The sequence below is a fragment of the Pantherophis guttatus genome, chromosome 9, assembly GCF_059756535.1.
Source record: "Pantherophis guttatus breed Tessera chromosome 9, ASM5975653v1, whole genome shotgun sequence".
In the NCBI taxonomy this organism is placed as follows: domain Eukaryota; kingdom Metazoa; phylum Chordata; class Lepidosauria; order Squamata; family Colubridae; genus Pantherophis; species Pantherophis guttatus.
The window spans coordinates 27256345-27276754 of NC_142071.1; the positions used below are offsets into that span (position 1 = coordinate 27256345).

At 47.0% G+C, this 20410-nt stretch overlaps 1 protein-coding gene across 1 annotated transcript; it reads left to right on the forward strand.

The window, feature by feature from the left end:
• The first annotated feature begins 8551 nt into the window (after positions 1 to 8551).
• Positions 8552 to 19937, forward strand: BSX (brain specific homeobox). The gene is made up of 3 exons (XM_034430474.3): positions 8552 to 8861; positions 14883 to 15079; positions 18209 to 19937. The coding sequence occupies exons 1-3, from the start codon at positions 8606 to 8608 to the stop codon at positions 18470 to 18472; spliced, it is 717 nt and encodes a 238-aa protein (XP_034286365.1). The 5' UTR covers positions 8552 to 8605; the 3' UTR covers positions 18473 to 19937.
• Positions 19938 to 20410: the final 473 nt, after the last annotated feature.

Genomic DNA, 20410 nt, shown 5'->3' on the forward strand with positions numbered 1-20410 from the left:
GGGTAGAGTAGAGTAGAGTAGGGTAGGGTAGGGTAGGGTAGGGTAGAATAGAGTAGAATAGAATGGAATGGAATGGAATGGAATGGGATAGGGTAGGGTAGAGTACAATAGAATAGAGTAGAGTAGGGTAGGGTAGGGTAGAATAGAGTAGAATAGAATGGAATGGAATGGGGTAGGGTAGGGTAGGGTAGAGTAGAGTAGGGTAGGGTAGGGTAGAGTAGAGTAGAGTAGGGTAGGGTAGGGTAGGGTAGGGTAGAATAGAGTAGAATAGAATGGAATGGAATGGAATGGAATGGGATAGGGTAGGGTAGAGTACAATAGAATAGAGTAGGGTAGGGTAGGGTAGGGTAGGGTAGAATAGAATAGAATAGAATAGAATAGAATAGAATAGAATAGAATAGAATAGAATAGAATAGAATAGAACAGAACAGAACAGAACAGAACAGAACAGAACAGAACAGAAGTATTATATTGTGTAAAATGTAGTTAGACAGCCCAGGAATTTGTCTCCATTGCAGAAGCTCTCAGAGTACATGCAAAGCAACAAGGATACCAGGTTTCTCGTGTGTGCATTGCACCCCATGCAAAGACTTGACCTCTGACTAGGATTCTGGAAAAAAACAACCCTGAGCACGCATGCCAAATCTGAATTCACCTGGGATCTATGAAGTTGCATGTGTGTTTATAAAAGTATGGGGGGTTTTCTTTCGGTAGAGGCCCCTTTCTGAGCTCTAACCAGACAGTAGAAACTTGAGCTGACCAACAAGCCCTCGGTTGCCAGAGAAGTCGGTCAAACCACTTGAACTCTCACTGTGCCTACACTTCCTTCATCATGCGAGCAAGGAGGATAATTCAATTTCTTCCTCTCGTTTAAAAAGCATTTGAAGATCTTGAGTGCATTGATTTATTACAGCTCCCACTTTGCCGAGACCATTTGATGTTTCATATACTTAAAGTGCAAATGGCTCAGAAGGAAAATGTAGAAATGAAGAAGGAACGGAATCATTAGGTACGCCCTAAAAGGTAATACCAAAATCCTTTGCAGGTGACAGGTAGTCTTTGACTTACAACCGTTTGCTTACTGACTGCTGTGGTGGAGCAAGTGGTAAAATGAGGAGCCAGATTGTTGGGGGGCAAATGACTGACTCTGTAAACCACTTCGAGAGGGCTGTAAAAGAACTGTAAAGCAGTATATAAGTATAAGTGCTATTGCTATTTTCTTTCCTCCTTTCCTTTCCTTTCCTTTCCTTTCCTTTCCTTTCCTCCTTTCCTTTCCTTTCCTTTCCTTTCCTTTCCTTTCCTTTCCTTTCCTTTCCTTTCCTTTCCCTTCCCTTCCTTCCCTTCCCTCCCCTCCTTTCCTTTCCTTTCCTTCCCTTCCCTTCCCTCCTTTCCTTTCCTTTCCTTTCCTTTCCTTTCCTTCCCTTTCCTTTCCCTTCCTTTCCTTTCCTTTCCCTTCCCTTCCCTTCCTTTCCTTTCCTTCCCTTTCCTTCCCTTCCCTCCCCTCCCCTCCTTTCCTTTCCCTTCCCTTCCTTTCCTTCCCTTCCCTCCCCTCCCCTCCCCTCCTTTCCTTTCCTTTCCCTTCCCTTCCTTTCCTTCCCTTCCCTCCCCTCCCCTCCCCTCCTTTCTCTTCCCTTTCCTTCCCTTCCCTTCCCTTCCCTTCCTTCCCTTCCCTTCCCTTCCCTTCCCTTCCCTTCACTCCCCTCCCCTCCTTTCCTTTCCCTTCCCTTCCTTTCCTTTCCTTTCCTTTCCTTTCCTTTCCTTCCTTTCCCTTCCCTTCCCTTCCCTTCCCTTCCCTTCCCTTTCCTTTCCTTTCCTTTCCTTTCCTTTCCTTTCCTTTCCTTCCTTTCCCTTCCCTTCCTTTCCTTTCCTTTCCTTTCCTTTCCTTTCCTTCCCTTCCCTTCCCTTCCCTTCCCTTCCCTTCCCTTCCCTTCCCTTCCTTCACAGTGGTTAGAATGCAGTATTGCAGGCTAGCTCACTGTTCACTGCCAGGAGTTCAATCCTTCTGAGGTTCAGTAAAATGAGGACCCAGATTGTTGGGGGCCAAGATGCTGATTCTGTAAACTGCTTAGAGAGGGCTGTAAAAGCACTTCGAAGAGGTGTATAAGTCTAAGTGCTATTGCTATGCATTCCTTCAGCACCAGACTTTTTCCTTCCTCTCTTTCTGCCCCTCCCATCTTCGGGGTACTAGAGTGAGCTTTGGGCCTTTTCCCTTGCTTCTTTTAACATTAATCCTGTTTTTGCTCTGTCTCTTTCTCTCTTCCTCTCCCTCCCTCCCTCTCTCTTCCTCTCTCTCTCTCTCTCCTCTTCCTCCTCCTCCTCCTCCTCCTCTTCTTCTCCTCCTCCTCCTCTCTCCTCTAGGGTTTCTAAAGTCCCCCTTTTTTAATCTTTGCATCTTCTTTGAAAAAGAAATCGCTCCGATGGCTACCGAGAAGCTGCCTTCTGCTCGAAGAAGCAATTGTATGAGATACAATGGTGAAGGGATCCACTTAGCTCTCTGGCTTGCTCTCGCTCTCTAAACCGGCTGCATTAATAAGCTGGCTTTTTAAAAGCCTGTTTCCTCTCAATTAATTCATTTTCTTTCCCCACTTGCTTTAAGGAGAAAACGTTTTAGTCCCTTGGCTTTTTGAAGCATCAAGTCCCGAGTCTAAAGGAAGACAAAGAACAAGAGCCTGGGGAGGGTGAAAAACGGGCCTACCGGAAGTACCGGAAGTCCAAAAATGGCGTCTGAAGGGCCTCCGGAGCCCGGGGGTAGGCTGTTTTTGTCCTACCAGAGGCTCGAGGAAAGCCTCCGGAGTCTGGGGAGGGTGAAAACGCCCCTCCTCCGTGGTGCAGGAAGCCTACAGAGAGCCTTCTTTGTGGGGGCACCTACCATCTGGAACGAGCTGATACGGAGGATCCCGGACCTGCGCACGTTTCGTCGTGCTCTCAAAACTTTTCTATTTCAGCAGGCTGGCCTGGCCTAACTCTCCTCTTTTAAATTTTTAATTTGTGTGATTTTATAAATTGGGTGTTTTAATTTGTGTTTCGGCCAAAATATTTAATAGTTTTAAGGGATTTTTTTAAAAAAATATTTGTATTATCTGTATTTTATCTCGGCTGTTCACCGCCCTGAGTCCTTCGGGAGTAGGGCGGTATAGAAATTTGATGAATAAATAAATAAATAAATAAATAAATAAATAAATAAATAAATAAATGCCCACCATGGCCACGCCTACCCAGCAACAGGGCAGAAAACTGGTTGCTAAAATTTCTGAATCCCACCCCTGCAACTGAGGCATGTGACTCGTGGGAGTCTACTTTCTTGCCAGCCTACATCTATCTGAGGCCTCAGCCATTGTAATGGAGCCTAAGAGGTTTCAACTGGTGCAGACAGGGAGTTCTGCGTGCTTGCTGGATCTTCCTTAGACAGAATGAAAGAGATTGGGTTCAACAATGCTGGAAGCAACCCCTCCAGCACTACCATCTCTAGAAGCCTCTGTCTCTACTTCCTCCTTCTTAGTGTTCAACTTCTGATCTAGGCGTCCCCAAAAAGCACAAAGCAGAATCCTGGTCCCGACAAAACCCCTTTTTATTAAACAAACAGCGAATTCCTCTCGTTCACCTTCAGCAAAGTCTTTCAAGGGAGAATTTACAGTCACAGGCCTTATCTGGCTTGGAGAGCTGCCAGGTCGATATCTTCAAAACTTGGCAAGGAGTCACAAACCAATTAGGTGAACTAATTGTCTCCTGCAAACCTCACTCCCCTTTTACTCCTCTTTTATTCCCTCTGGGAGGGGCCATTTTTTTTTTAAAAAAAAATTGATTTATATGCCTCCCTTCTCCGGAGACTCAGGGTGACTTACAATGTGCTCAGCAATAGCCTTCATACTTTTGTATATTTATACAAAGTCAGCTTATTGCCCCCACAAACTGGGTCCTCATTTCACCTACCTTAGAAAGGATGGAAGGCTGAGTCAACCTTGAGCCTGGCGAGATTCGAACCTGCAGTAATTGCAGGCAGCTAGTCTTAATAACAGGGTGCTTTAAACCACTGTACTACCAAGGCTCCTGCATTCATTGTCCACCTGTGGCTTTACTCCTGAGTCAGCCCTTGTTCCTTAGCTGTTCCCTTCTCTTGGCAGCTCTGTGCATGCTCACACTGGGAACAGGATCCAGCTCTTCTTCTGCCTCACTGATGTCCGACTCCCAAGGCAGCTGACAACTATCAGATGGCTCTGGCTCCCTCTCTGCCTTCGTCGCAGAGCACTCATCAGAGCCTTCCCCAGACTCCAGGACTGGCCCATGTTCTTCCCCAATCTCCTCACTGTCTAAGTCTGCCACCAGCTCCGCTGGCTGTTGGAGGTCCACAACATCTAGAAACCTCTGTCTCTACTTCCTCCTCCTTAGAAGACAACTCCAACAAGGCCGTAATATTGGGGTTATTCAGAGGTTTCCCATTCCAGTCCTAACCAAACTTAACCCTGCTTAGCTTCTGACCCCAGCCAAGGTCCACCAGCTGTTGACCCCTAGTATGGATTCCAGTTAGACCCAATTTCAGGGTAAAGTCCTCTTCTCTTTGTCCTTCCCAACAGAAATCCTGAATGAATAGAGTCAGTTCATTGAAAAGTTAGTGACTGCACCAGAGGTGGGTTTCAGCAGGTTCTGACCAGTTCTGGAGAACCAGTAGCGGAAATTTTGAGTAGTTCGGAGAACCGGTAGTAAAAATTCTGACTGGTCCCACCCCCATCTATTCTCTGCCTCCCGAGTCCCAGTTGATCGGGAGGAAATGGGAATTTTGCAGTAACCTTCTCCTGGAATGGGGAGGGAATGGAGATTTTACAGTATCCTTCCCCTACCATGCCCACCAAGCCATGCCCACCAAGCCATGCCACGCCCACCAAGCCACACCCACAGAACGAATAGTAAAAAATTTTGAAGCCTACCACTGTCACTGCACTCTAATGACTGCACAACTAATCCATCAGATCCGACTTCCTTGATCTGGTTCCTTCTAACTGTCTGAACTTCCACTCATCCAAACCAACATCTTCGCTTGGAATGTTGCAAGCTAGCCCCGAAGTTGCCCGTTCGAGGAAAGCCATCCTAGCTTTGTTCCCTGGGATCTAAAACGTGGCTCGTTTCGCTGTTTTGCCCGTGCATCAATCCTCAAGGCTTTTACTCCGGTGTGAATGCCACCATCATGGAAAGATGGCCTCGCCAGCTCAGTGCCATCACCGGAGATTGGATGGATGCCCAGGAGATCCTTAAACCCTGATCAATTCTGCAAAAGGAACCCCGGGCTGCTTACCACAAAGGACTCTCATTTGTAAGTTCGACCAAGCTGGCGGTCTGCTTCTATTTTGTTTTAAACAATAGTTTCATGACAATGAGCTGTTTTTTTTAATAATCCAATAAGACAGAACAATGAAGCGATGTCTGGAACACTGCGGTGGGCAGGCTGCAGCCTTTTCCATTATCCTACAGACGAGCATGAGGGAGTTAGAGCAACATTAACTCATGCTCTCCAAGTTGCCTGTTCATTAAACTATCATGATTGCCGTTTCTATTATTTCCAGGGTTTTGCCATTTATTTACCATTTACCAGCTCATACATATGGAAGGCATGGTTTACAGTTCCTGGAGAACTGCACTTTTCATCCTAATTGATTCTGGTAATTAATTTGTTCTACCTGCTGGATTAGATGGAACTGCTGTCCATGTGCCCAAGGATTACCACTTGTCTTTCTAACATCTCTCCTAATTATCTAATAGCATGGGTTGCGAGAATTCTGGCTCTATTAAAACATTTTGACTATTAACAGCCCCTGACTGGAATTGTGATGACAACTCGATTTTGACAAATTAGAGCTTAAAATTGGGGAGATGAAGGAGAAGTGCCTTCTTTTAATTTCCCTGAATTTAACATCAATAATTAGAGCAATTTTCCAAGATGCGAGCTGAAATTATCTCGGCTGTGATGTGGAGTATCACCCTAATTTTAGCAAATTGACTCTGGGGAAATGAGTATTACAGATTAGAAGGGGGTAAAAAAGAAAAAGCCAGAGAAACAAGAAAGAGAGGGAGAGAGAGAGAGAACATGAAGAGAGAAAATAAGAAAAAACGAATCATATGATTTTAAAGAAGTGAATATAAATAAAATCCCAGCAAAATCATGGATTAAGGTAAAGGTAAAGGTTCTACTCGCACATATGTGCTAATCGTTCCTGACTCTAGGGGGCACTGCTCATCTCCGTTTCAAAGCCGAAGAGCCAGCGCTGTCTGAAGACGTCTCCATGGTCATGTGGCCGGCATGACTCAATGCCAAAGGCGCACGGAATGCTGTTACCTTCCCACCAAAGGTGGTCCCTATTTTTCTACTTGCATTTTTTATGTGCTTTCGAACTGCTAGGTTGTCAGAAGCTGGGACAAATAATGGGAGCGCACCCTGTTACGCGGCACTAGGGATTCAAACCGTTGAATTGCCAACCATTCGATCCACAAGCTCAGCATCTTAGCCACTGAGCCACCACATCCCTAAAATCATGGATTAGCCATGTTTAATGTTGACCCAGTGAAATCAATCAGCATCTTCAGATGTCAGTGCCTGTTTTATAATTTATGAATTTGTCCAATTCAATATTAAGGTGGATTAAAATACATTTGAAAGGAAGTACCACAGTATTTTTGGTGAATCGTCTTCATGGCAAAAAAAATATGTAGGTTTCTTTTCTTTGGCTTTTTAAAATCCCATTTTTGGGGCTAACTCGAAAGTGATAACTCACACATCTTGCAGAAATCAGTTTTGGGAGTAATATTTTTTAAAAAGTAGCTTTGTGGTTTTTAATGAGATGTGGGATAACTTCTTAGGAATCTTTCCTAACTTAATACCCTCCAAGTGTGCTGGATATGCTGCTCTGGAATTTCACCCATCAGAACCGAAGTCATTCCTAAAACATCTTTGGGGTACCAACTTGGAGAAAATGGGTTTAAAGCACAATCTCTTCAGTATCAAAAACCCCTCTCAGGTGAGCTGTTCTCTGCAAAAGGATTCTCCCATTGTAATACTTGCAATCTGCTTTCTTGTCTCTCAATATATCCTGTGATATCCCTTCTTCTAATTTTTTTTAAAATTTGATTTATATGCCGCCCTTCTCCGGAGACTCAGGGCGGCTTACAATGCGCTAAGCAATAGCCTTCATCCTTTTGTATATTTATACAAAGTCAGCTTATTTATCCCACAACTGGGTCCTCAATTTACCTATCTTAGAAAGGACGGAAGGCTGAGTCAACCTTGAGCCTTGGCGAGATTCGAACCTGCAGTAATTGCAGGCAGCTGGTCTTAATAACAGGGTGCTTTAGACCACTGTACTACCAAGGCTCCTAATTGTTTGGAAACCATGATTTATGGCCGAGCCAAATGATTTACAGACAAAGGGCTGTTGGATTGTCTCTGGACAGGTTTTGAGGGTGGGTAGTCCATCATCCTAAACGATAGCTTAGTCCTAATTGCAACTTTTGCCCATTGCGGTCCTTTACACCTTCAAACAGGAACAGTGGAATTTGCACAACAGGCTTAAGGTGGTTATTGGCTGTTATCCCTTTGTGGGCCTCACACAACCCAAAAATATTGGCCATTAGTTTCTTGTTAACATTAAATTTCATCTCCTGAGTCTTCGGAGAGGGGCGGTATATAAATTTAATTAATTAAATCTCCCTGTAGGATTGAAACGTCTACTTTATCATTAATTTGTTTTAAGTCTGCACCCAGTTGCACCATAGATTCTTCCGAACTTCTTCTTGACATCTTTTTTTTTATTCCTGCAAATCCTTCTTCTATTTCCTTTTTAACTGTTGAAGTCATCTTTTTGCCAAATTCTTCAAACTTTTTCTGCAATAAATCTGGTGAAATGCCCTTATCTGTAAGCTGTTCTAGTGAACTCCTGCCTCTGTCTGCCAGTTCAGCAGATTTTCTTGTGATTGCTGTTGTGAGGAAGTGAAAAAATGAACTAAGAGCTAGCCAAGCTAACTGGCTTCCCCTCGTCCAGTGGGGCCACCCAAAAGCCTACTTACTAAGCTCAGCACCTGCAGCCATCTCTTCTTCTCCTCTGGCTTACAGGTATCAGAATAAGGAGGTTGTTTGCCCCATTGAGTTGCAAGCTTCTTGCCTTCGCCAGTGAGTTTACCTGTAAAGGAGAGAAGAAGTGGGGGAGGAGGGAAAGACTTCGAACCCATTTTATCCTGCCCCATGGTCCCCCCCACCCAACCCGCCCACTCCCCGGGGTCCTCCGTTTCCAGCCCCCGCCGCTGATTCTCTCTTTCAGCACCACGGAGAGCAGCCCCGTCACTTGCCATTCAGGTGGGCGCCTCGATGCCCAAGCCAGCCTTCCCCCCGCCCTGCTAATTCGCCATTGGCTGGTTGGAGATGCCCCTCTCGAAGCGGCCCTCAAAGGCACATGTGCCTCCCTCCCGCCCGCATCCAAAAGATCTTGAAGATCGCGGCGCGCTTCTCGCCCGGCTCATCCAGGGGCGGCAGAGGAGAAGGAGGATCGCACCCCTCCTCCAACTCCGAGGAGAGTGGGCGCCCCGATCCGTCCACCACGAGCAGAGTTGGGCGAAAGGGACGAGGATGAACCTCAACTTCACCTCGCCCGCCGTGGCCCCCAGGCCGACCTCCTTCTTCATCGAAGACATCCTGCTCCATAAGCCCAAACCTATGCGAGATGGGGGGCCCGAGGCATTCCACGGAGCCTTGGCCTCACGGGTGCCTCTGCTGGACTATGGGTACCCGCTGATGCCGCCCCCGGCCATTTTGGCACCTCACCCGCATCATCCGCTTCACAAACCCGACCATCATCATCACCCCTATTTCTTGACCACTTCGGGTAAGCGTCTCTTCTCTCCAGGGTCAGCTGGGCAATGTGGCAGCGGGGAAGGGGCTTCAGGTTAAGAGTTGGAGGAGAGACAGAAGCTGGGGTTCCCTGGCAAGCGGCCAGGGTCAGGGCAAGGCAACCAGTAGGGGTAACGGACCCTTTGGGGGGGAACAAGCCAAGAAGGAAGTAGGGCCTCGGAAAGGAAACCGTGTTGATGTTTGAAATCGCCCAGCTGCAGGGCCGTGGCTGCGCGCACACGGGATCTTGGGCAGAGCAGAGGTTACCTGCGGAGATCCGAGTCTGCAACCTGTCGGGGTTGCGGTCCAGGTAAGCGAGCTGCCCTCTCAAGTAACAGCTTGCCCTCCGCTCCAATTCCGTCACGGGTGGAAATTCAGAGTCCCGTTTTGAGGTCTCTTTTTTTTTTCCCCTCTCCAAAATAAACAGCGATTTTATTTCGGCCGTTTTTAAGCGGCAGTTCCGCTGCTTCCTTCCACTCCTTCAACGCAGCGATCCTTCCTGGAAATTTTCGGACCAATTTAACTTTTCAAATGAATCCTTATTTCTGATATTCTGAAAAGAACAAGCAAATTGGTGGCGCTTGCCTTATATACTTACTCCCTTTCGGGCCATCAGGGTGGCTAATTTTTTTTTGTTGTTAATTTCCAATTAAGTATCAGGAAGTTAGTTTTACAGAGTTCCTTCGGAAGTAAGGAAGGAAGAAAAGGATAGAAGGAAGGAAGGAAGGGAAGGAAAAGAGGAAGGAAAAGAAAGAAGGAAGGAAGAAAAGGAAAGAAGGAAAGAAGAAAAGGAAGGAAGGAAGAAAAGGAAGGAAGGAAAAAAAGGAAAGAAGGAAGGAAAGGAAAGGAAAGGAAAGGAAGGAAGGGGAAGGTAGGAAGGAAGGAAGAAAAGGAAAGAAGGAAGGAAGGAAGGGAGGAAGAAAATCAAAAATCAAATCAAAATAAATAAAAAAGGAAAGAAGAAAAGGAAGGAAGGAAGAAAAGGAAAGAAGGAAGAAAAGGAAAGGAAGGAAGGAAGGAAAGGAAAGGAAAGGAAAGGAAAGGAAGGAAGGAAGAAAGGGGAAGGTAGAAAAGGAAGGAAGAAAAGGAAAGAAGGAAGGAAGGAAGGAAGGAAGGAAGGAAAGAAGGAAGGAAGGAAGGACTTCAATGATCAAAAAGTATTTGATCATTTTCAATCTTACATTCTATCCCATCAAATACTGAGTTTTCCAAATTTTCCCCCCAATAGGTGACAGGTACAGCTTAGAATCTGTTGAGAGAGAATCAGGAAAAGGCCGTTCATTTGGAAGGCGACCAAACCGTTACTTTTATTTGCTTTTGACAAAATCCCGATCTTTAAAGAGATAAAAGGGTTGTATATGCTGCAACTGTAGGCGCGACTCTTTTTTTTTTTTTTAAAGGAAAGGGTGGGGGGGGGAAAGATACTGTAAAAGAAGCGGGGATAAGCGCACGCTTAGCAGCGCAAACTTAAGTTTTGGGAAGGAAGGCGCTCGCGCAGGTCAGCGGGGCTCATTCTCAAGGACGCGCAGGATTGATTATAGACTCCAGACAGTCAGAGTATCGTATGCTTCTTTACTTGGGAGTAAAATTCATTTAAACGCAATAGAATTATTTCACCAGCACTGATGTTCCTCCCAAAGATGCGTTTTTTTTTCAAGAGGCAAACTGGGCAAGTCCAGTTGCCTCTTGAAAAAAAGCACCTTTGGGACAATCATGACCTGGAGGACCGAGAATCTCCATAAACATTTGGCACATCATTTGATGATGTTACCTGGTTGGGTAAGGAAACGTCTGCAAGAAAACAAGAAGGCTCAGAGAGCACTAAGCCCCCCCCCCCATTATTTCTGAGCATCTTGATGGTACAGTGGTCTAAGCACCCTGTTATTAACACAGCTGCCTGCAATTACTGCTGGTTCGAATCTCGCCAAGGCTCAAGGTTGACTCAGCCTTCCATCCTTTCTAAGGTAGGTGAAATGAGGACCCAGTTTGTGGGGGCAATAAGCTGACCTTGTATAAAATATACAAAAGTATGAAGGCTATTGCTTAACGCATTGTAAGTCCCCCTGAGTCTCCGGAGAAGGGCGGCATATAAATCAATTTTTTTAAAAAAAAATCACTTATCGATAATTCGGGGGGGGGGTGGTAAACAGAGAAAGAACACACACCCCCTCCCCAAATTATCTTGGCACACTGGCCAAGGATTTAGAGTTTCACTACTTCAGAATGAAAAAAATCGGTTGACCTGGATTTGTTTCCCACTCTTTCCCTTAGTTTTATTCCAAAATAGAGGAGTCACTGCCCAAATCTAAGCAATGCAAAGTAACCCCTCAAAACTAGGCGAAACTAGGGGGAACGGCTATCCTGAGCCCATTTTTCCTGGCACCATCCCCAAGAACCAGGGACTTGCTTCGGCGCCCCTTCCCCAAGACACGTTCAAATTATTATTATTATTTTAAATTTGATTTATATGCCGCCCTTCTCCGGAGACTCAGGGCGGCTTACAATGCGCTAAGCAATAGCCTTCATCCTTTTGTATATTTATACAAAGTCAGCTTATTGGCCCCACAAACTGGGTCCTCATTTCACCTACCTTAGAAAGGATGGAATTTCCGGCTGAGTCAACCTTGAGCCTGGCGAGATTCGAACCTGCAGTAATTGCAGGCAGCTGGTCTAACAGGGTGCTTTAGACCACTGTACTACCAAGGCTCAAATTACCCCCTTCTCAAATTATCGGGAAGAATCCAGGATAAAAAAAAAATAATAAAGAGGATGGGGAGAAGATTTTCCCCTGGCAAGTCTGTAGTTGCTATCCTATATATAAAACTTGAATAGACCGTAAGCGCCACCGAAAAAACGAAATTGCCCTTTGGAGGTGCGAAAGGTAGGATTGCTCAGAAACAGGAATCAGCGGGGTCAGAAGTCAAGGCGCGGGTAGCGGCGTCCCCACGTAACCCGGGACACGCCTGTAGATAAACGAGCTGTGTGGTCTTTAGCAAAGTCCCGGACCTTTTATTTGGACTGGGAAGCCAAACTTACGCTCTGTAGGTTCCAGGACGTCCCCTCTTCAATCTATCCCCGCCGGGAACGCGTCTCAAGGCGGGATCGGCGAGCGAGGAACCGCGCTTCTACAGGGCGAAGAATCCACAAACACGCGGGATGGGCAGGGGCGCTTTTCTTTCGGAAAGGAAGAGAGAAATTCGGTCCGAGAAAAAAAAGTGGAGCGCTCTCGGGCTCGAAAAAGGAATTATTATTATTATTATTATTATTATTATTATTATTATTATTATTATTAATAGCAGCACCAGTCAATGGTATTTGTGATGCATTTTTGAATGTTCAGTTGACTGAGTTTCAAGTTTAATGAATAAAGTAAATAATAATAATAATAGTAATAATAATAGCAGCAGCAGCACCAGTCAATGGTATTTGTGATGCATTTTTGAATATTCAGTTGACTGAGTTTCAAGTTTAATGAATGAAGTAAATAATAATAATAGAACAGCTTACATCCTCCGACGATACCTTAACAGTTTCTAGGTCCTTGGTTATGACTCGAGATGCTGAGCTATTAACCAGCCTCAAAGGCTGTGAATCTCACTAAAGATTTAATAATAATAATAATAATAATAATAATAATAATAATAATAATAATAATAATAATAATAATAATAATCCCTCTCCCCGGCGGCCGACCAAACCCCCGGGCCTTAGAAGCCTCGATGAGTTCCTCCCAAGAAGCTTCTTCTGGAGACTTTTTCTGGGGGTCCGGATGCCCTGGACGCCCCCCTCGTCTGCTTCGGAGCTGCACCTCTCTCTTGAATTCAGGCGTCCCGGGTGGATAGTGTGAGTTTTGCATCCCTCATCGCGCTTCCCCAGCGACAGGGCTGTCAGATGGAGAGGAAGGAAGGCCTCCGGGGTCTCCTCTGCAGGGTCGTTGTAAGGTAGCTTAGTTGAAAAGGACACCGATCGCATGGTCGGGGCGACTCAGGGAGGGTCCGGGGGCCAGCCGGTAAATCACGACCCCCCGAATGAGCGAAGTCCCCTTATAGCTTGTATATATTATCAACTCCGCCGCGAGGTTAGTCCGTAGCTCAGGCTGCTGGAGGCAGAAACAGAAGCCACGGAGGTGAGGAAAGGTTACTCAGAGCCTTCGTGGCGGGGGATGGGGGAGGCATTCGACCCATTTTACAGAAAGGATGATAACAACCCGCACCTCGTTAGCAGCAAGCAAGCAACTAACTGTCCGTGTCTCCGCTAAAATAGGCGAAAATAGAGGGCAAGCCTCAAGGGCGTAAAACTGCTCCGATTCCATGTGGCGCTCCCCAATGTGGTGGATGGGAGTAGAGTGCCCATCATCCCCAGCAAATGGGGCCTGGAAGGAGGACCCTAAAGGTCCCAAAACGCGCCTGTCTGTCTGTCTTCCAGCAAGCATTTGAGAGGAAAGAGGCTTCGCGAGGCAGGAATTTCCTGGCTGCGCCTAAAATTTTTAACTGTCCAAAAAAAAAAAAAAGTTTTTAAAAGATGCTCGGAGGGTGGGAGGGGCGGCGGGGGAGCTCCCAAAATTATTGCAGGATCGTGGGGACGTAAAAGCTGCGTGTGTTTTATGCGTGTCGGTGAGCTGCTTGGACAAGGGGGCTGACTTTCTACCTTGATTTTCGAGGCCTCTTTTGTTGCGCCTGGTTTTTTTTAACAGTTGGCTCGCCTTTCTCTTCCTTCCTCGATCCGTTGAATGGACTCAAAAGAGAGGCCGGGCTGGCTTTGCACGAGACGCCAAGACAAACTATGATTTGTAGTTTAATTGGGAGAGTGAACACAGCCCTGGCCTTGCCGCCTTTTATCCGGAAAAACCTCCCATTTTCCGGATCTTTCTTTCTTTCTTTCTTTCTTTCTTTCTTTCTTTCTTTCTTTCTTTCTTTCTTTCTTTCTTTCTTTCTTTCTTTCTTTCTTTCCTCCTTCCTGTTCTCCCTCTCTTCTTTCTCTTTCTGTCTTTTCCTTCCTCCCTCCCTCCCTTCCCTCCCTCCATCTTTCTCTATCTCTCTATCACTTTATCTTGATGTCCTTCTGTCTTTTCCTTCCTTCCTTTCTTCCTCCCTTCCTCCTGCCTTTCTCTCTTTCTCTATGTCTTTCTCTTTCTTTCTTTCTGTCCCTGTCTTTTCCTCCCTCCCTCCCTCTTCCTCTATCTCTCTATGTCTTTCTCTTTCTTTCTGTCCTTCTGTCTTTTCCTTCCTTCCTTCCTTCCTTCCTTCCTTCCTTCCTTCCTTCCTTTTCTCCCTCCCTCCCTCTATCTCTCTATCTCTTTCTTTCTGTCCTTCTGTCTTTTCCTCCCTCCCTCCCTCCCTCTTCCTCTATCTCTCTATGTCTTTCTCTTTCTTTCTGTCCTTCTGTCTTTTCCTTCCTTCCTTCCATCCATTGTTCCTTCCTTTCCTTCCTTCCTTCCATCTTCCTTCCTTTCTTCCTTTCCTTCTTTCCTTCCATCTTCCTTCCTTCCTTCCTTCCTTTCCTTCTTTCCTTCCATCTTCCTTCCTTCCTTCCTTCCTTCCTTCCTTCCTTCCTTCCTTCCTTCCTTCCTTCCTTCCTCCTCCTTCTCCTCCTTCTCCTTCTCCTGCTTCTTCTTCTCGTTCCCCTACTTCTCCTCCTCCTCCTCCTCCTGCTTCTTCCTCCTCCTCCTCCTCCTGCTTCTTCTTCCTCCTCGTCGTCTTCCTCTTCTCCCTCTCCCTCTCCTCCTCCTTCTGCACCGTCCTCCGGAATGCAGAGATGGGGGTGGCTGGATGGGAATCCCCAACCCGATCCAGACCCAACCTAGGCCTCGAGAAAGCGGGGAGGGAAACAGAGGTAGTCTACCCCACCTGGGGAAAAGGGTAGCCCGTGATTGGCCGGGGAAGCCGATGAGGGGCTCCCAAGAGCTTGGATCCCCCTCCTTTTAAAAAATCCTGGATGTAGAGGGGGGGGGGAGAATGACTGCAGTGTCTCCCTCTCCCCTCATCCTCCGACCAGGTCCTTGTCTTGTTCCCCGCAGGGGTGCCCATGCCGGCGCTCTTCCAGCCTCACCCGCACGCGGAATTGCCGGGCAAGCACTGTCGCCGCCGGAAGGCCCGTACCGTTTTCTCCGATTCTCAACTCTCGGGCTTGGAGAAGCGCTTCGAGATCCAGCGCTATCTGTCCACGCCGGAGCGCGTCGAGTTGGCCACGGCGCTCAGCCTCTCCGAGACGCAGGTAAGGGCCGAGGCAGAGGGGGAATCCCCCCCCACGACCTTGCCAAGTCGTGGGGGGAGGGGGGCACGGGACAAAACAGCCTTTATTATTTACGAATTCATGTTTTTTTTTAAATTTGATTTATATGCCTCCCTTCTCCGGAGACTCAGGACGGCTTACAATGCGTTAAGCAATAGCCTTCATACTTTTGTATATTTATACAAAGTCAGCTTATTGCCCCCACAAACTGGGTCCTCATTTCACCTACCTTAGAAAGGATGGAAGGCTGAGTCAACCTTGAGCCTGGTGAGATTCGAACCTGCAGTAATTGCAGACAGCTGTGTTAATAACAGGGTGCTTTAAATTTGATTTCAGTGTATTTATTAAAGTTTTTATGACGCCTGTCCGGGAATCAAACGACTCTTAGACGGCTTACTAGCGGGGAGGTGGCCTGAACCCCCGGCTTCTTCTTAGCATCAGGCAGGGACCCCAAAGGAAGACGGCACTCTCGGGGGAACCCCTGTATGATGCCAAGCCCGTGCCGACTGGCTACTGAACTGATCCCGTCTCTGCAAAGGTGACTGTAAATTGAGGTCCCAAATGGAAGCGCGTAGAATGCGAAGCCGCCATCTCGAAGCAAATATGGGAAATAACAGTAGTCATGATTCATTAAAGTTTTGGGCAAAATTCAGAAAAAGATTCCATCTCCCTTCCAAGATATTATATATGTATAATATCTTGGGAAGATATTGGGAGGGAAGGAAGGAAGGAAAGGAAGGAAGGAAAGGAAGGAAGGAAAAGAAAGAAAGAGAAAGAAAGAAAGAAAGAAAGAAAGAAAGAAGTGATAGATAGATAGATAGATAGATAGATAGATAGATAGATAGATAGATAGATAGATATAGATATAGATATAGATATAGATATAGATATAGATATAGAGGTCTCTTGTGATGAGGATGGATCCCATTGGAGTAGGGATCGAATAGAACCGGGCAAAGAAAACATCGAAGGTTTTTATGGAGATTCTCTATCATCCAGGTTATGTTTGTCCCAAAGGTGTTTTTCTTTGAAGACGTTTCGCTTCTCGTGCAAGAAGCTTCTTCAGCTCTCTTCAGCTTCTTGGAGAAGAGAAACGTCTTCAAAGAAAAACAAAGGAAGTCCAGTTGCCTCTTGGAAAAAAAAAAGGAAGAAAAAGAAAACATCTTTGGGACCTGGAAGGTTTCATGTGGATTTGCTCAGAAATAAATGGATGAATTTTAGTGGGCTACTAAATGAAACTTGTAACGGGCTGCACCCTCATCTCTTCCATCCACGGGGGCGAGGAGAAGAAAAATATAAAAGAGAAGGAGGATAAGAAGGAAAATGGATGAGAAGGAAAATAGAGGAGAAGGAGGAGGAGAAAGAAGAAGAGGAGCAGGAGCAGGAGGAGGAGGAGGAAGAGGAGGAGGAGGAGGAGAAGGAAGAAGAAGACGAGGAGGAGGAGGAAAGGCAGGCAGGCAGGCAGGTAGGCTGCACGTGAAGATATTTGATGCGCACCAGCAAAACTCCACTGGATTTATTTTCGAGAAAAGCGGCATCGGATCTGAGAAATCAAACGCCTATGGAAAAAAAATCCGAGCCCCCCCCTGAACGTGTGAAAAGGGCTTTCTCCCGCTCCTTCCTACCCGGTATGTCTGAGAGGAAGGAGAGCAGAGCGGGGAATTCAGCAAGCGAATCTCTGTCTCTCTCTCTCTCTCGCTCTCCCTCAGTTTCCCGAGTGTAAAATTTCATAAGGGCCTCTGCCGAGTTCAGGAGAGAAGTGGGGACAAACAAACCCCAAATTCTTCTCAAGTGACTTGAATGGAAGTCCCGTGCTTCCCACGTTCCCCCGCCTCACGAACACGTGTAAACGAAGACGTGTAAACGTGGCCACACGGGCGGGGGCTGGGGGGGGCGGCGTTAGGCCAACCGGATGGTTCTTTTTCCCAGGGCTCTCTGGCAGAGGAAGACAGCGCAGCGCCCTCTAGAGATTCCCGACCTCCAATGCCAGGACCTGGAGGGGGGGGAGGAATTGGGGGGCGGGGGTTGGCCGGTGGGGATGATGGGAACTACAGTCCAATAACATCCAGACAGTCCCGTTTTGTACTGACCGGAAAATAAGACGATTTTAAATAAGGCTCAAGGGACGCGGTGGCTCAGTGGCTAAGACGCTGAGCTTGTGGATCGAATGGTCGGCAGTTCAGCGGTTCGAATCCCTAGAGCTGCGTAAGGGGGTGAGCTCCCTTGACTTGTCCCAGCTTCTGCCAACCTAGCAGTTCGAAAGCACGTAAAAAATGCAAGTAGAAAAAATAAAGACCACCTTTGGTGGGAAGGTAACAGCATTTCGTGTGCCTTTGGCTTTGAGTCATGCCGGCCACATGACCACGGAGACGTCTTCGGACAGCGCTGGCTCTTCGGCTTTGAAACGGAGATGAGCAGCGCCCCCTAGAGTCGGGAACCACCAGCACATATGTGCGAGGGGAACCTTTATCTTACCTTTAAATAACCCCCTTCACCCGCCCCAAGGAAGATTAAAACAAAAAAAACCCCCAAATTATTCTGCTCATTATTCGGGTGTCTTCAGGTGAGTTCACACGACGCTAATACCTTAACTGGACCACAAATCCACAAAAGAGTTGAGTTGGCCAGATAGATAGATAGATAGATAGATAGATAGATAGATAGATAGATAGATAGATAGATAGATAGATAGATAGATAGAGATAAATAGAGATAGATAGATAGATAGATAGATAGATAGATAGATAGATAGATAGATAGATAGATAGATAGATAGATAGATAGATGGAAGGATGGGTGGATGGACAGATGGATGGAGATAGAGATAAATAGAGATAGATAGATGATAGATAGAGATAAATAGAGATAGATAGAGATAAATAGAGATAGATAGATAGATAGATAGATAGATAGATAGATAGATAGATGGAAGGATGGATGGATGGACAGATGGATGGAGATAGAGATAAATAGAGATAGATAGATAGATAGATATAGATATAGATATAGATATATAGATCAACCAAAATTCTCCCGAATCCAGCTGTGCTTCTAACTGCAATAGGTAAAGCCAGATTTCCCGACTCGCTTCTCTCCCCCGACTCCCCGCAGGTGAAAACCTGGTTCCAGAACCGGCGGATGAAACACAAAAAGCAGCTACGGAAGAGCCAGGACGACGCCAAAGCGGCCGGGCCCGAGGGGGCGGACCTGGCGCCCGGAGACTCTGAGCTGGACCCGCCGGCCCAAGCTAGCGTGGCTTCGACCTCCGAAGTCCGTCCAAGCGGCCCCGTGCCGGCTTTCCTGCCGGAGGACCCCGAAGACGAGGTGGACATAATCGAGGGTGGGGAGCTGTGCGGGCCTCAGCACCTCATTTAAGGCGCTGGGGGGTGCGCGGAACGTCGGAACTGGAGCCGGTGGCTCAGGCCGGGAGGGAAGGCGAGCGAGCGGCTGCTGAGAGACTTCGGGGGGTCCCAGCGGGATCGGAGGACCCTCCCTACCTTCCTTTTCCCTTCTCAGGACGAGAAGTTGCTTTGCCAGCATGTCCCGCCCAACCTTTCCTCGAGGCCAGGAAAACGTCGTGTGAAACGGGATGGGAGGATGCGGGCTGGGGGTTCTGAAAGACTCGAGGTTGGAAAACACAACCCCTTAACATTTACCGTTCCTCCTATCTCACCTTTCCGCTCTCAACATCCCCAGTGAGAAAAATGCTAAGACTGGAAAACAACCCGCATCACCTCTTTGGGCTGAGTTGTGTGAATGGGACTGGGTTAGGGTTAGGGTTGCTGGAAGGCCACGGGGCTTTTCTCCAGGTACCCACAACCTGTAGGACGCGTGGAAAGCTCGGACAGGTGAGGAAAAACGTCCACATACCTGCCGGTTGTTTTTTTTCTTCCCCAACTCGCGTGAAAGTGGCGAGATCGTTTCGGGTCACAGGGTCGTCGGAACCACGCGGGTGACCTGATTCTGCGCGTTTTTAATCCCCGAATACAGATATACTCCTCCTGCAAGCCTCCTTAAGATACGTGTCGAAAAAAGAAGGGGAGCGGGATCGAGTGACTAAAGCGCTGCTGAGCCCCCGTTTCTTTGGAGCAGGCGTTAAAAGGGGTTTAACTCGGGTCGAAATTTGTTCCTGGTTTGTGGGTTTTCAGGGCTTTTTAAAATTATTATTATTTTTACAAATCAGGGGCGGCTAGTTCTCACGAACCCGCGCTAGAGGAATCGACCGTCTTCGGTCGCTTCAGAAATCACCTTTTGAAGCCGAAGGAAAGTTTTGTCATGGGGGTGGGAGGAGGTCGTGAGAATGGAAGGGGAAAAAAACCCATCACCAAAACGGAGCGGAAGGAAGGAAGGAAGGAAGGAAGGAAGGAAGGAAGGAAGAAAGAGAAAGAAAGAAAGAAAGAAAGAAAGAAAGAAAGAAAGAAAGAAAGAAAGAAAGAAAGAAAGAAAGAAAGAATGCCGGTCTTGAATTTTACCCGTGGTGAAATAAAACAAAACCCTGTGGAAGAATTCAGGAAGAGAGCTGATCATTTGAAACCTAAAACGGGGCTGGGAAAGAGCGAGGGGGAAACTTAAGAGCAACCGGCGGGGGTCTCCAAATCATGCGTGTCAAACTCTTTCTTGAAAGGAACCCAAAGGGAATCGGTGCTAGGAAAGCAGGAAGAACGAAGTCTCCCGGCGCTTTAGAAAACTGGAAGTGGTTTTGGTGGACGTCTTATATCCGATTATTTGAGAGGAAGCCCCGTTGGTTTAAGCGGGACAGGTTGGCCCGGAATCATTCAAGAAAAGTCAGCCGCAGATGGATGGCGCCTTCGCTGGGGATGACTAAAGTGGGGAGGGGGCGTTCCCGGCAGCCCATTAAGAAAAAAAAAGGGGGGGGGGAATCGGCCATATTATTATGGGCACAGGTCCGGTATCCTCATCTCGTCTTAAACTCGGGTCCTAAATTTTGTAAGGGGCCAGTGGACTAGGTGGCTCAGTGGCTAAGACACTAAGCTTGTCGATCAGAAAGCTCGGCAGTTCGTCGGTTCGAATCCCAAGTATAGGCTTCCTGAGTGAGCAGGGGGTTGGACTAGATGACCTCCAAGGTCCCTTCCAACTCTGTTACTGATTTTGTTCGGGAGAAGGGGCGGGGGCTTTGGGATCCTGGTCCGCTCTAGTGTGTAAACCTCACTGGTGTAATTTGATGAAGGATGTAGGGTTGACGTCTGAATCCATCCAAGTGTGGCTTACACCTAGGGTGAAGCAGCTTGTGCCTTGGTGCAACGTGAGGATTAGGTCACTGTGTATGTATTGAAATGACTTTTCCCAAAATGA